This window comes from Prionailurus viverrinus, chromosome E2 (assembly GCF_022837055.1).
Source record: "Prionailurus viverrinus isolate Anna chromosome E2, UM_Priviv_1.0, whole genome shotgun sequence".
Classification (NCBI taxonomy): Eukaryota; Metazoa; Chordata; class Mammalia; order Carnivora; family Felidae; genus Prionailurus; species Prionailurus viverrinus.
Genome location: NC_062575.1, coordinates 49,084,838 through 49,099,771, shown reverse-complemented (window position 1 = coordinate 49,099,771; position 14,934 = coordinate 49,084,838). Strand labels below are relative to the sequence as shown.

At 53.6% G+C, this 14,934-nt stretch overlaps 1 protein-coding gene across 1 annotated transcript; it reads right to left on the bottom strand.

Annotated features, from left to right (window-relative positions):
• Positions 1–1,950: 1,950 nt before the first annotated feature.
• On the bottom strand, positions 1,951–13,713 carry LOC125153807 (cytochrome P450 2S1). Its single transcript, XM_047837325.1, has 9 exons — positions 13,286–13,713; positions 11,995–12,160; positions 9,969–10,118; positions 9,375–9,535; positions 9,060–9,239; positions 6,762–6,903; positions 5,342–5,529; positions 3,368–3,509; positions 1,951–3,273 (listed from the first exon to the last, which is right to left on the bottom strand). Exons 1-9 carry the CDS (start codon positions 13,454–13,456, stop codon positions 3,092–3,094), a joined length of 1,482 nt encoding a protein of 493 aa, XP_047693281.1. The 5' UTR covers positions 13,457–13,713; the 3' UTR covers positions 1,951–3,091.
• Between the last annotated feature and the right edge of the window lie 1,221 nt (positions 13,714–14,934).

Below are 14,934 nucleotides of genomic sequence, written 5' to 3'. Positions count from 1 at the left end.
GAGGGGTGGCTATAGATCTCAAAGACCAGAGACGTTCAAATGGGATCCTTGTTTGAACAAACTGAACTATAAAGGACCCTTAGGAGGCCATCAGGGAAAGGTGAATATGGAGACCGCAGAATTGGTAAATGTGAGAAGGGGTGAAATGGGTGTTTGTTGGGACTTTTTTTTTTTTTAATTTCTTTTTATTTATGTTGAGAGAGAGAGAGAATCCCAAGCAGGCTCCATGCTGTCCGCGCAGAGCCCAGTTTGGATCCCTTGAACCGTGGGACTAGGACCTGAGCCTAAATCAAAAGTGGGATCCTTAACTGACGGAGCCACTCAGGCGCCCCTGTTGGGACTTTAAAAAAGTAAAATTGAGGGGCGCCTGGGTGGCTCCGTCGGTTGAGTGTCCGACTTTGGCTCAGGTCATGATCTCACAGTCTGTGAGTTCAAGCCCCGCGTCGGGCTCTGTGCTGACCGCTCAGAGCCTGGAGCCTGTTTCAGATTCTGTGTCTCCCTCTCTCTCTGACCCTCCCCCGTTCATGCTCTGTCTCTCTTTGTCTCAAAAATAAATAAACGTTAAAAAAAATAAAAAAAAAAAAGTAAAATTGAAAGGGGGGAATTATTGCTTAGTAGTAAAGGGTCCTTTGAGGGGGGGATAATAAAGATTTTTGAATATAGTGGTGATGGTTACACAACACTGTGAATATATTTAATGCCACTGACTTAAACACTTACGAATGGTTAAAATGATAAATGTTATATGTATTTTACCATAAACACACACAAAACTGAAGACCACACTAATTCTACATTTTCATTTTGGGTCCAATAATTTTTTTTTTTTTTTACAGTTTATTTATTTTTGAGAGAGATGGAGAGAGCGTGAGTAGGGGAGGGGCAGAGAGAGAATCCCAAGGAGGCTCCACGCCGCCAGCACAGAGTCCGACGTGGGGCTCAAACTCACAGAACCCTGAGATCATGACCTGAGTCGAAACCAAGAGTCGGATGCCTAACTGACTGAGCCATCCAGGTGCTCCTTCTTCTTCCTTTTTTTTTTTTTTAATAAATGTTTATTTTTGACAGAGAGAGTGCGCACATGTGTTTTCTATTTCTCTCAAAATAAATAAAATTTAGGTTTGGCTTAAAAAAAGAAATAAAAATAAAATCTTAGTCGTAACTGAGTGATAGCAGAAATAAAACTAGGACACCTGGGTGGCTCAGTCGGTTAAGCGTCTGACTCTTGATTTCGGCTCAGGTCATGATCTAATGGTCCCTGAGTTCAAGCCTCACATCCGGCTCTGCGCTGACAGTGGGGGGCCTGCTTGGGATTCTCTCCCTCCCCCTCTCTGCCCCTACCCTACTCATGTGTGCTCTCTCTCCCTCAAACAATAAATAAATAAACTAAAAAAAGAAAGAAAAGAAAACTAGCAGAAAGTTGATGGTTATCAATGAGGCCAGGTGATGGGCAAATAAAAAAAAAAAACTAGCAGAAAGTTGATGGTTATCGATGAGGCCAGGTGACGGGCACAGGGGTTCATTACACCATTCTCTCTATTTTTGTGTTTGAAAACTTCCCTTCCTTGTGACGGGAAGGCAGGAGGAAAAGAGCCTGTGGAAGAGGCAAAGCTGGGTCAGGAATGCTGTTCCGGCAGGCAGCTTTCAGACTCGGAAAGTTCCCAGGGCCGGGATCTGGAACTTCACCTGTAGGCTCTCCCTGGCTGGGCCCCCCACCCCACCCCAGGCTTGCAGTTCAGCCTGTTACTTTCTCCCTGCCCGCACCCCCCTCCCCACATCAGCTTCACCGGAAGTGAGGCCCAGGACAGGCCCCCCCCTCCCCCCTCCACATCTGGTGTACTGATGTCAACAGCCAGGGTGGGCGGGGGCCATGTTTTTTAGCTCCCCGCCCAGCCTCGAGGGAGGGGCGGACCCCCCATTCCCACCCCTTACTCACAATGACAGACACTGTCACAGGCACACCAGGCCCTGACAGGGGCCAGACATCAACTTTTATTGCAAAATGGGGACCTTCAAGTCACAAGGACGTCAGAACTGGCCTCTTCCCTGACACCGGGAGTTGGAATCTGGCCCCAACTGGGTCATCTAGCCCCTTTCACCGGGTCTAACTGGGGCGTGGGGAGGGGAGGTGGGTCAGTGTGTATGTGTGGAGGGACAGGCAGGGGAGGCTTTTAACATGGTTACATAAACAAGAGTGGGGGGGGGCTCTGATCAGAGGGTCCAGTGTGTCCAAGTTCCCTTGGTTCCCAGGCCTGTGCGCACAACTGCACACTCGGGGATATATTTATATTTGGGAGAATCTGAGCATCAAGGGGCTTGGAAAGGGGTATCCTTGAGGGCTGAAGGTCTGGAGGAGGCCAGGGCTGTGCTCCCCGGGAATGGCGTGTCTCAGTGAGAAGATACTTGGAAATGGCATGGTGTCATGTGTGGGCTGGCTGTGTGGTTCAGTGGTCGGGGGCATGCGGACAGCGATGGCCATGTGCCTGGATTGCAGTGTGGCTGCGAGAGAGAGGGTATGCTGGGGCTGAAGACAGGGCCGGTCTCTCTGTGTGGGGACATGACCCGGGAAGGGGCACGTTCCCCTCTGCAGCAGGCTCCCAGAACTGGCAGCATTGGTAAGTTGGATGGGCGAAGAGGGCGTGTGGGCCCTGAACATAGAGGCTGTTTCTGTGGCTTGTTAAGGTAGGAGCCAAACTCCCACATGCGGGTTGCACATCAAGGGGAGTTGTGTTGTGTACGAGATGGTGTGTTATCTGGGCACATGGTCGTGACTCCAGACGCACTAAATCTGTGACTACAGAAAGCCTGTGTGGCAGAGTTGCCTCGTGGACCTTTCCGTGGCCGCGTGAAGTTGGGGGGGGGGGTTGCGTGTCTTGGCAGCTGCGTGGGCTGAGTGAGCATGGCTCTGTGGACATGTAGGCTGAGTATCTGTGCAACGGACCCTAGAAAACAGCTCCAGGTGCGTGGACGTGGCTGCCTGTCGTGTGGACTTGCTGTTCTGGAGACACAAGCGTGTTCACGCCCACCCCCATGAGAAGGCCACCATCTCCCATGGCTCCCTCCGTCATCGGGGCCACAGGATGGGTGGAGGTCAGTGGGGCCGGACTTGTAGCTGGAAGGCTGGGGGGATGTTGAAAAGGCCGCTGACGGCTGGCTGGAGGCTCAGGGTCCCTGGCGGGCACGGGCTCTCCAGGGAGAAGGCCTGCAGGATGGCGGTAAAGAGGAGGAACAGTTCTGCCCGAGCCAGGCCCTCTCCGAGGCAGACGCGCTTCCCTGCAGGGAACAGGGAGACAGAGCTGGGCCGGCCCTCCTCACCCACAGGTGTGGGGAGGACGGGCAGGTGAGCAGGGACGGGCCCAGCAAGTACCTAAGGAGAAGGGCAAGAATGCCTCCTGCTTCTGGAACCGTCCGTCTGCATCTAGGAATCGGTCTGGATTGAATTCCTCTGGCTTTTCGAAGACCTCAGGATCATGCAGGACAGAGCCCAGGAGGGGGAAGACCTCGGTGCCCTGAGGGGGAATAATAACAAAGTTACAAATATCCCTCCCCACCCAGGCGTCAGGGCAGAGCACAAGAGTCCGGAGTGTCAGGGACTCCAGTTCACAAAACACAATGGCATCAACGTGTTTCAAGGGCTTGTTATGGGCCAGGTACTTTGTTAAGCATTAAAAAAAAATTTTTTTTAACGTTTGTTTATTTTTGAGAGAGAGAGAGAGACACACACACACACACAGAGTGCAAGCATGGGAAGGACAGAGAGAGAGGGAGACACAGGATCCGAAGCAGGCTCCAGGCTCCGAGCTGTCAGCACAGAGCCCGACGCAGGGCTCGAATCCACCGACCGCGAGATCATGACCTGAGCCGAAGTTGGACGTGTAACTGAGCCACCCAGGCGCCCCAATTAAGCATTTTTGATATATTCTCTTATGTAACATGTATGTGTATCTCACTCACTCTCACATCCACAAACATACACTTGAACCCGCTAAAACTTTTTCACAAGTCTGGGAAGTAGTTTCGACATGACTCCCATTTTCAAGATGGGAAAACAGAGGCCCAAAGAACTTAAGCAACTTGCCCAAGGTACCATTCGGTGACAGCAGAGTTTGTTATTTTTTAATTTTGTCTTTCAACTTTGAGGGTATGTTGTGATTCATCTGTGGCTGTCCTAAGCCACCTGGCCAGAGTCCAGCTCTTTCCCACAGTGCTCTTCCACGGGTAAAACCAAGGGTGGGTAGGTGAGGGCTGTCCCTGACGACTCCCCTCCGCCCAGCTCCCGCTCCTCCCCCCGACCCCTCCCAGTGGCGGTGGAGATCAGTTACAGTGTTCCCAAGGCTGTGCAGTGGAGGGGGGCTCCAAAAAACAGGCTCATGCTATGACTATTAAAATAAGAGAAGCAGGTAACTGTGGTTAAAGCACAGGTCCTGAGTGTAAATCCTGCCTTTACCATTGTAGGCTGGGTGATCCCAGCAAGTCTTCTCATCTTTAAAGGCCACCGTTTCCTCATCTGTAAAACGGGCGTAATAGGGTAGGGTTGCTCTGAAGGCTGAAGATTAAGTAAGGTAATATATTTGTGAAGCATTTAAAACGATACCTGGTGAGAGCAAGTCCTCAATCACTGATGCCTGTTTACATAATCACTATCAAGAGTTGCGACCGTCACTGCACTAGCAATGGTTGCTGCGGCCGAACAGGGAACCCCTGGGGAACCCCCGACACCCTGCACCAAGAGCGGAGTTGGTGTTTTGCAAGCATTGTCTTGCAGGTTCCTTAAGATCTCAAATTAATACTATTTTGTTCCCGATGTAGAAGAGGGGTGGAGAGTGGTTCAGAGGGTGAAGTGATTTGCCCAAGGTCCCAGAGAAAAAACAGATCGTAACTACTATGGGTTTGATTCTAAGAGGAGGCAGCAGCTTGCGGGACGACGGCATCTGGGGTTCCCGGGCGGACATCGCCCCCTGGTGGTGCTGGCTCCGAGTTGCTCTCTAATGGAGGGCAGGAGTTGGGCGGGGCGTGGGGAAGAAGGGAGGGAGGGGTTTGATGGTGGGGGTTTACAGCAGTTCCTAAATTGCTTCCCTGTCACCTTTGGCTTGTGATTGTCCCAGCCACCCTGGAAGGAGGTAGAATTAGGATATCCGTTGGACAGATAGGGAGCTGAGGCCCAGAGACAGAGGCAAAGGCAAGAGAAATGCACCCAGAAAGAAACAGGGAGACAGGGAAGGAGAGAGGGACATCAAGAAAGGGATGTCAGAGAGAGACCAATAATCAGAAACAGTCAGAGACACAGACAGCAACAGACTCAGGTCTGAGGCCGAGACGACCACTGGGTGCAGGCGCCCACCTGGGGAAGGGTGTACCCTCGGAAGCAGGTGGTCCTCGTGAGGGCGTGGGGCATTCCCATGGGCACCAGAGCCAGCAGCCGTTGCGCCTCATGCAAAACTGCGTCCGTGTAGGGGAGGCGGGCTCGGTCCCCCAGGCCTGGCACCCGGCCAGCCCCCAGCTCCCGGGTCAGCTCCTCCCGGACACGCTCTGCACCGAGGAAGAGGAAGGCTGGAGTCAGAGGTGGGGTGGGGCCCCGCGATCCTACCCTTGGAAGCCCCATCTTCTCAAAGTGGCCGTGGTTGGGGTGAGGCTGCTGGGCAGGGAGGAGGTTCCCAGATCGCACTGAGCCAGAGTCCCCATGACCTATGTGCTGAGCACAGGGTCTCTCCTCTCAATTCCCACAGCAATGCTGCGAGGTGGGATACCATTATCCATCCGCATTTCCCAGATGAGAAAACTGAGGCCCAGATTGCTAAAGTCACAGCGGACTCCATTCCGCTGAGGCCACCTGCCAGGTCAGCCCACCCCACTGGCTTGAGGGCATTTGATGCAGCTGCCTGACTCCAAAATGCTGGGCTTTCCCAGAGCTCACACCCCCAGCTCTGCCTCTCAGCCAGTCATCTTTTGCTTCTTGCTTGTGCCCTAATGACCTTAGTTTTTGTTTTAACTAATTTCTACACCCAACATGGGGCTCAAACTCACTACCCTGAGATCAAGACCTGACTTGAGACCAAGAGTTGGTTGTTTAATCGACTGAGCCACCCAGGCGCCCCTCCCTTCCCCTTTTTAAGTGAACTCTATGCCCAACATGCTACTTGAACTCAGGACCCTGAGATCAAGGATCCTGTTAAATCCTGACCTGGATGTCTTGTGGCCTCGTGGATGCCTCCCCCCATGTGGCCCCAGGTCCCTTACACTTGTCCTAAACTGGCCTCAGCATCTCCCCTGAAACAGCTCCTCGTTCCTTCTGTTCCCATCTCAGGGTGCCTCCATGGCCCTCTGGTCCCGAAATCCCCTGGGCCTCCCGCGTCATTCTCTACCTGCTCACCCAGCCCCTCTTCTCCCCCCACAGCTTGGCCCAGGCCTGTCCTCTCCTGCCCAGGTCCCTATCCCATCCTCTTCCCTGGGCTCCCGGCATCTTCTTTCACCCGGAAAGATTTTTTATAAAAGGCTAATTGAACCCTGCCCTCCTCTGCTCAGCATCCTTCTGTGGCTCCCCATTGCTCAGGATCAGGCATACAAGGCCCCCTGCCTCATCTCTCATTTCACTACGCTTCACACATCAACCTGCAGCCCCCACCGCCCCCAAGTTCTCGCTCGTCAGACACCCCCAATGCCGGGTTCATTCTCGCCACCAGGCTCCAGCTCGTTCTCCTGAACATTCTTCCTCTTGAGCCCTCACTTCCGTTCCCAGGGCTGGCTGGTCCAAAGGCTCCTACCTTGGACCTGAGGGTATTTCAGCAGAAACAAGAGGGCGTAGCGGACCGTGGTGCTGACCGTGACCGTCCCGGCAAACAGCAGATAAATGACTGTCATCAACAAGTTCTTGTCAGTCCATTCTGTGTTTGGGTCTTGCTCTTCCTGGAAGAAACCAGGCAGAAGGGCTCAGAGAACTCAGGCTGTGGGGAGCAGAGGCCCAGCACAGCCACGCCTGGGGCTGCAACACGGCAAGTTGAAGCTTTGTCGGGGCGGGTGGGGGTTGTATAAATGTTTGGGCAAGTTGGGAAGTGGACTCTTGATATTAATTTTCTTTGGTTGGAATGTTTTTGAAAATGAAAGAGCATGGCCACTATAAAAAACAAACAAACAGAAAATGGCACGTGGTGAGGATGTGGAGAAACCGGAACCCTGTCACCCTCAGTGGGGATGTCAGATGGCGCAGCTATGGGCAATGGCATGAGGTTCCTTAAGCAATTAAAATAGAAGGGGCGCTTGGGTGGCTCAGTCGGTTGAGTGCCCAGCTTTGGCTCAGGTCACGATCTCACAGTTGGTGAGGTTCGAGCCCCGCGTCAGACTTGGTGCAGACAGCTAGGAGCCTGGAGCCTGCTTCGGATTCTGTGTCTCCTTCTCTCTCTCCCCTTCCCCCTCTTGTGCTCCTCCCCCCAAATAAATAAACATTAAAAAAAATTTCTTTTTAATGAAAATAGAATTATGGTATGATCTAGCATTTCCACTTCTGTGCAGGGAACCCAACAAATGGAAAGCAAGATCTTGAAGAGGTATTTGTTCATAGCAACGTTATTCATAACAGACCAAAGGAGGAAGCAGCTCAAGTGTCCACTGACAGATGAATGGATGAGCCCAGTGTGGTCTATCCATGCGGTGGAATAAGGACTCAGCCTTAAAAAGGCTTAAAAAGGAAGGAAATGCTGTTACAGGCTACAACATGGATGAACCTTTAGGATATCACGCTAAGTGAGATAAGCCAATCGCAAAAGGACAAACCACTTACATGAGGTCCCTAGATTATGCAAACTCATAGAGACAGAACGTAGAAAGGTGGTTGCTGGGGGCTGGGAGGGGGCTGGGGAGTCCTTAACCAAGTAGAGAGTTTCTGTTTGATAAGATGAAAAAAAAGTTCTGGAGATTTTCTGCACGACAATGTGGATATATTAACACTACTGGACTTGACACTTAAAAATGGTCAAGGTAGGGGGCACCTGGCTGGTGGTGGGAGGAGCATGTGATTCTTGATCCAGACGTTGTAAATTCGAGCCCTACGTTAGATGTAGAGATTATTTAAAAATAAAATCTTTTTTTTAATGTTTACTTATTTATTTTGAGAGAGAGAGAGGGAGAGTGAGCGCGCGGGGCACAGGGAGAGAGAGAATCCCAAGCAGGCTCCACACTGTGAGTGCAGAGCCTGACGTGGGGCTTGATTCCATGACCCTGAGATCATGACCTGAGCCGAAATCAAGAGTTGGATGCTTAACCAACTGAGCCATCCAGGCGCCTCTAAAAATAAAAATTTTAAGTTTTTTTTTTTATTCTGAGAGAGACAGAGAAAGAGAGAGAGAGAGAGTGCCAAAGAGTGCAGGGGAGCGGCAGAGAGAGAATCCCAAGCAGGCCCTATGCTGTCAATCCAGAGCCCGATGTGTGGGATCCCACAACTGGGAGATCATGACCTGAGCCGAAATCAAGAGTCAGAAGCTTAACCGACTGAGCCACCCAGGTGCCTCCTAGAAATAAAATCTTTACCAAAAAAATGGTTAAGGTGGTAAATTTTATGTTATGTGTGCTTTACCACCATTTCAAAAATTTTGTTCCATTTAGAAAATGAAAGTGGAAGGAAATGGGGTACGAGGTTAAGAAAAATGTTCTGTCTCTCCATGAACAGGGTGGCCGCATTTATTCCAAGGATGTGGCCCTGAATGTCTTCCATAATTCCAAAGTTTGGATAATTCAAAAGTAGCTATTTCCATAGGCTTAACCTTCATTGCAATTTCCTTGTAATAATATATTGTTCTTATTGGATGAAGGAAGTGGACTTTATTCCTGTAATTTGATATCACAAGGTCTCATGATCAAGTGATTTTACTTGACATGTCTTGGGGTGGGGTACAGTGGGGTTCTGTACAGGTGGGGCCTGCACAGGGGGCTAAGGTCAGAGAGAGAGAGGGAGAAAGGGAGAGGGAGAGAGAGAGGGAGGCCTGACAGATTCCAGCTATGCCAGAGTGGGCCCCAGCCTGGCCGCCAGCCCCATTCAGGAGGCCCCCCCAACCCTGACCTTCCCCCACCTCTGCCATCTTCAGCAGGAAGGCATCCACAACGTCGCACGCGGGCCCGGAGGTGTCCAGGCTCCCCTTGTGTCGCTGCACCTGCTGGACGGCAAAGGTGGCCAGGATGCTCAAGTGACCAAGGAGTTGTGTGTGGGGCCCCGGCAGGTGCTGCAGGAGCTGGGAGAACATCTCGTAGGCCTGCGAGGGGCGGGGGAGAAGGACAGCTATTTCCATGGGGCCTGGCCCTGCACCAGCATGGAGGGGTGCTCTGGGGGTTACCTGGGAAAGGTAGGCAGGAACCTTTGGGGAAGAAGAGGGGTCCCACCCGCGTACCTGGCCCCATGGGGAACTGATCCCCAGCACGGCGCCACCAGCTGCCCGGACCACGGTCTGGAACTCCTCATCCTCATAGGGGAAGCGGAGGCCGAAGGTAAGGGAGCAGATGATGTTGGAGGTGGCCTGGGCCAGCAGCAGGGAGGGGTCAAATGGCTGTCCTGAGGAGGAGGGGGCAGGGAGGAGGGCTGTGACGGACAGGGGGCTGGACTCGACCGGAAGGAGACAGGCATAGAGAGAGACAGACAGGGGGATGAAAGACAGAGGGAGAAACAGAAGGGGAAAGAGACAGACAGAGAGACAGGGAGAGACGGAAAAAGAGACAGGGAAAGAGAGACCGGGAAAGACTGAGTGAGAAAGATGGATAGGGAGAGAGACAGAGAAAGATAGACTTATAGGAGAGAGAAACAGAAAAATCGAGAAAGAAAAGAAGCACTAAGAGTGATGACCCCTGGGGAGACATGAGGACAGAGACAGAAGGTGGAGGAGGCGCTCCAGGAGGCGAACAGAGCCCTCAGCCCAGCGCCAGAGGGAAGGTCCTCCCCACCCTCGGGCACACCACAGGGCACCCCAGGCTCACCCCACCCTGCTGACCTTCTGTCCCCTGGAATGCCTCCACCAGACACCGGGCCTCCGCCTGGATCAGCTCCTCGCCTTCTCGCTTCCCCATGCCCAGGTCCCGCAGCGCGAGTGTGGTGAACCTCTTCAGCTGCCTCCATCGCTCCCCATTGGAGAAGAAAACCCCTGCACAGAAGGCTGGACTCAAGGAGGGACTGGCCCCCTCCCCTCCAACCCCCAGGACTGCTCCCTTGCTCCCAGTGACGTGCCCAAGGAGGACTCCGAAGGTCCTGTCCCGAGTCCGTTATCAGCCTAGCCCAGGGGACTGGCAGGGGACTCCGTAAGTACTCAGTAAATGCCTAACCTTGGGTCAGAGAGTGACATTCTCCTGAGAAGCCGGTCACACATGTTCTGTGATGAACCAGGATGAGTGAGGACTTCTTCCTTGCATTTATCTTTTTATTCCTCTTTTCCCATCCCCCCTCCCCTGGAGTCCTTTTATCTCTCCTTCCTCTTCCTCCTTCCTTCCCAACATTTACAGAGTACCATGGGGTCCCCTGCCCCACGTCATTTGGAAGCTGGAAACTGAAGCGGGAGGGAGGAGCATGGAACTGACTTTTCCTCCTTCAGCTAAGGGTCTGCATTGGACAAAAACCTTGCCTTCTCTGAATTCAGCATCTCACCTGTGCAGTGCTGGCCCCTAGTGGCCTCCTGGGTGTCCCAAACTGGCCTCCGCACCTCTCCTCCTCATTTCAGCCCACCATTCCCCGGCCCCGGCCCCTGTCCAGAGCCCTGGACACCTCTCCCAGCCACCCCCCTCCCTTTCCCACAGCCTCAGCTCCAGCCCAGCAGAGTCCCCTCCCTGGGCTCCTACACAGCAACCCGAGGATCTTTCTAGCTCTGACCATACTCCATCCCTACTTCCATCTACAGCCCCCAGAAAAACCCAAAACCAAGCACTCTGGTGTGACTCAGGCCCGGCATGACCCACTTCTCCAGCTTTCTTACTCATCCTGCTGCAATTGAACTGGGCTTCTCTTGCTTCCTCAGTGGTGTCAGGATCCCCCCTCTAGGCTCTGCCCCCACTGCCCCCCCCCCCCCCCCCCCCCCCCCGTCTGGATCACTCACTCTCCATTCTCGCTGAACTAATTCCATTCCTCCTTCAGGTCTCATTGCAATTGTCCCCTACTCTGAGAAGCCTTCCTTGATTCCTCCCCGTCTCCCTCCCTTCCCCCTTCCAGTATAGTTCCCTTGTGTACTGCTGTCAGAGCTGAAGGCAGGTTGCAGAGTTCCATTCCCTCCCTCCAGTCTCATGACAAGCCCACCTCTCCTACAGTAAGACAGGATGCCACATCTGTCTTGGACATCTCTGTGTCCCCAGTGCCCACTATAGGGCCAGGCATGATAGAGATTTGTCAATTTAATGAATGAATGGATGCTTCTTCTCTCACCTCCATGCTTTCCTACGTGCTAGTCTCTGCTTGGAATGCCCTTCCCACTCATCCTAGGAGTCTGAGCTCAGACAACCCGTCTTTCAAGACTCCCTAGACATCTCCCACCAAACAGGCTGGGTCAGGTGCCTCTTCAGGTTCCAGAAGTCCCAGGGCTTCCTCTATCCTGGCCCTGGCTTCTCTGCCTTCCCCATCCTAGGCCTGACCTCTCTGGCCTGTCACTGCCTGGGTCTTTCTCCCCAGTGGCTAACAAGCTCTAGGTCACTGCTGTGTCCCGATAGTGCCCAACACCAGGCTCCTACTTCCAGGCTTAGCAGAGAATAATTTTTATAACATTAAGTGTTCCCACCCATTCCCAGTGCCTAGAAAGCTCTCCTGGTCTCTCCCAGCCCTGGGGGCTTGACCTGGAGCAGTGATGACATCGCTACAACCTGGCCCAGGGCTCATTCAAACCTCAGCAGGACCTCAGCAAGTGCTATTATCACCCCATGTTATGGATGAGGAAACACAGGCTCAGGGACACTAAGTCACGCACAAAAAATCATACCAGTCAAGTGGTAGCAGGCTCTAAGGGAAGGAGCCAGGGGTGTTCAGCCCTGCTCATGACTCACCATGGCCTTCGAAAGTCCCGTCCAGCGTTGCCAGCATCCCCCGCCCACTGAACTCCTCAGCCTGACCTCCCAGGGCCTCCTGGACAGCTTCGTGCCCAACCAGGACCACCACGCGCCGCCAGGGACCCAGGTACACGGTGAACACTGGTCCATACTTCTTACTTAGCTGGGGGTAGGGAGGGAGAAGGGGCAGGTGCTGAGGGACAGGCTATGGCCTCTTTCAGTTTAGATGTCCCCATCACAGCCCCATCACTGGATGAAGTACCTAGGAGGAAGCCCCTCCCCTCCAGACAGAAATAGCCCCCTTGGGAGACTCAGTTCTCTTTCTGCATCGGGCTCTCAGGCCCCCTCCCCATAGAGTCCTCAACTCCTTATTTCCTAGAGACCCCGGTTCAGACCCGGGGACAACCCAGAACCACCCCTACCTCCCAACTCAGACATATGACAGCAAAAATGGGCAGCTGAGACTCTGACCTCTCCTGATTGCTCAGTTCTTCCCCTACCCCCAAACTAGCCACCCTTTTCCATCACTGCTAAACCCTCAGATTTTGGAGCAGACACTGCTGGGCACCTGCCAAATCTTTCCCCAAGACCCCCCTCCCCCTCCCCATGTTCTGGAGTCCCCCAGACTCCTTTTGAATGGAGAACCTCTGGCCTCTTCCTCTCTCCTGCAAAGGGTTGAAACTATCTCAGCCTTCTTTCTTGCCCTCTTTCCCTGCTGTTCTGGAGACTTCCAGGTCCCTCCTAGCTGAGTCCCATGCAAACAGCACTCCCACGCCCCTATTCTCTGCAGACAAATACCTGGAACTCTCTAGCCAAACCTCCCCTTCCCGCCAGCGACCGCTCCCCTTTTCTTTTCTGCCCCCCCCCAGCTACCTCTCCCCCTGGGACAGGCTTCCCTTCATCAGCTTCTCTGCTGCTAGAGGGCTCTCTCCCAGTCTCTGGCTTTAATCCCCTGCTTCTAGCACCTTCCCAGGATTCTGTGGACCCCTCTGCCACTGGATCCTGCTCCCCTGCTCTCATCCTCTCTAGGATTCTGCTCCTCCTAGCCCTGGCCCCACACCCCAGGGTCCTCTCACCTCCGCGCCCTCTTCCACCCTTCTCAGCTCCGGAGCCCTGCCCCACCCCAGAACGCCCATAACCCCTTCGCCCTTGCACCCTTCGCCTGCCTCCTCTAGGATACCCAAGGGCCTGTCTGTTCTGGCACTCCGCTTTCCCTCTCTCCTGGGGCCCCCTCCCTCTCTTGGCCCCGGACCCCTGCCCCAACCAGGGCGTCCCCGCCGCCCCTCACCCGCAAGAGCCCCAAGTACAGCGCCCCGGGCCGGAGCTGCAGGAGGTTCCCCAGCAGCGGCAGCGGCATGGGCCCCGGGGGCAGGTGGCCCGGGGTCCGGGGCAGCGCCAGCGTCAGCACCAAGAGCAGCAGCAGCACCAGCAGCAGCGTCCCGGTGCTGGCCGCCTCCATATCGGCGGGTTGGCTCCGTCTCCCGGTTCCCAGACACTCCACGCGGCTGGGCCAGCTAGGGGCGGGAGCCGGGCGGCTCCTCGCGGTCGAAATCCGGCGGCGAGGGGCGGGGCAGCCAGCCCCTCCCCCTACCTACAGTCAGGATTCTCTCCCCGCCGCCGGATTTCTTTCTTCGAGACCCCCTGCGGCCGCCGGGTGTAGGGACACGCTCTCGAACGGGTATCTACCAGGTCACCTAGGTTCGGGGGGCGGAGACAGCGCCTGGGGCCCCAGGTAGGGCGTGGGCACACTGGAGGAGCCCGGGAGCCAGAGACTTTGGCTGTCTCCAGGAGGCCACACCCCGTGCCTGAAGAGGTGACCCGCGGCCGCCCTCCCCAGCTTCCACCTCCCTCCTCGAGGCTGTCGGGGTGTGCGTTCGCTTGTGCGTGCGCGCGTCTTTGAGCCGATTTCCTCCAACATCTTTCTTACATCTTCACGGTGAACCAGGAGGAGGACTTGACCTTTAACAATAAAACATCTGAGGTCCAGGGAGATAAATCGGCTGACCCCAGGCCACACAGCTAACAAGCGGCAGAGCTGGGGTTTGAATTCCCGGCCATTCAGAAGGATTGACTGACTCCATCATTCATTCACTTAGTATCGTATAATGGTTAGGAACATGCTATCTGAAGCCAGAGTGCTTGAGTTCACAGCCTAGCTTCTCTGTGCCTCTGTTAACTCTTGAAAAATGGGGATCGTTTTAAGGATTAATAGGTTCATGTGTAAACAACTTCAAAGAGGTCCAGGTGCGTGTATAACAAGTACCAAATAAAATATTCTTCAACTAATTGCTATTGAGGTCTAACTATAAACAAGACTGTTCTAGACCCAGAGATGCAGCTATAAGTAAGAGAGAAGGGTCCTGCCCTCCCTGAGCTTATATTGACATGCAAGTGAAGTCTTAAATTAAGATAATCTCCAGTTGTTCAAGGGTTTGCCTCCGGAATGAGCTCCTTGAGGAAGACCGTTCCAAAGTCAAGTCCATGCTGTTTGGTTCAAAGCTGTATCCCCTGTGTCTAGAACAGTGCCTGGAGCACGGGAGGTGCTCCATAAATATTTGTTGCATCAAAGATTGCATGTGGGAGATGAGATCAGCAGGGAGGTATGCAGGGTCCTAGAAAACTTATCTGCATAGTTTGTCCTGCAAAAGGAAGCAGGTGAAGGGTTTCCGGCATAAGCAGCACTAGTTTGCTTTGCATTTTCATTAAACGTTTTATGAAAACTTTCAAACATACAGTAGACACCTGCATATTCACCACCTAGATTCCACCAAAAACATTTTACGGATGGGGTTTTGGAGTGATGGGGGTCCAGAGCTGATGGCCAAGAAAGAATTTTTGAGACCTCTTTGGTGCAAAAAAGATGATTTTATGAAACCACCGGGACAGGACCCGTGGGCAGAAAGAGCTGCATTGGGGTTGTGCAGAGTGGCTGGTTAC

Excerpts from the sequence above, each read along its gene's own strand:
- LOC125153807 (XM_047837325.1), bottom strand. The coding sequence starts at position 13,456 with ATGGAGGCGGCCAGCACCGGGACGCTGCTGCTGGTGCTGCTGCTGCTC. Across the intron at positions 10,119-11,994 it reads CGGGACTTTCGAAGGCCATG|GGGTTTTCTTCTCCAATGGG; the intron begins GTGAGTCATGAG and ends CCTTCTGTGCAG. Across the intron at positions 6,904-9,059 it reads TCCTGCTGAAGATGGCAGAG|GAAGAGCAAGACCCAAACAC; the intron begins GTGGGGGAAGGT and ends GGTTTCTTCCAG.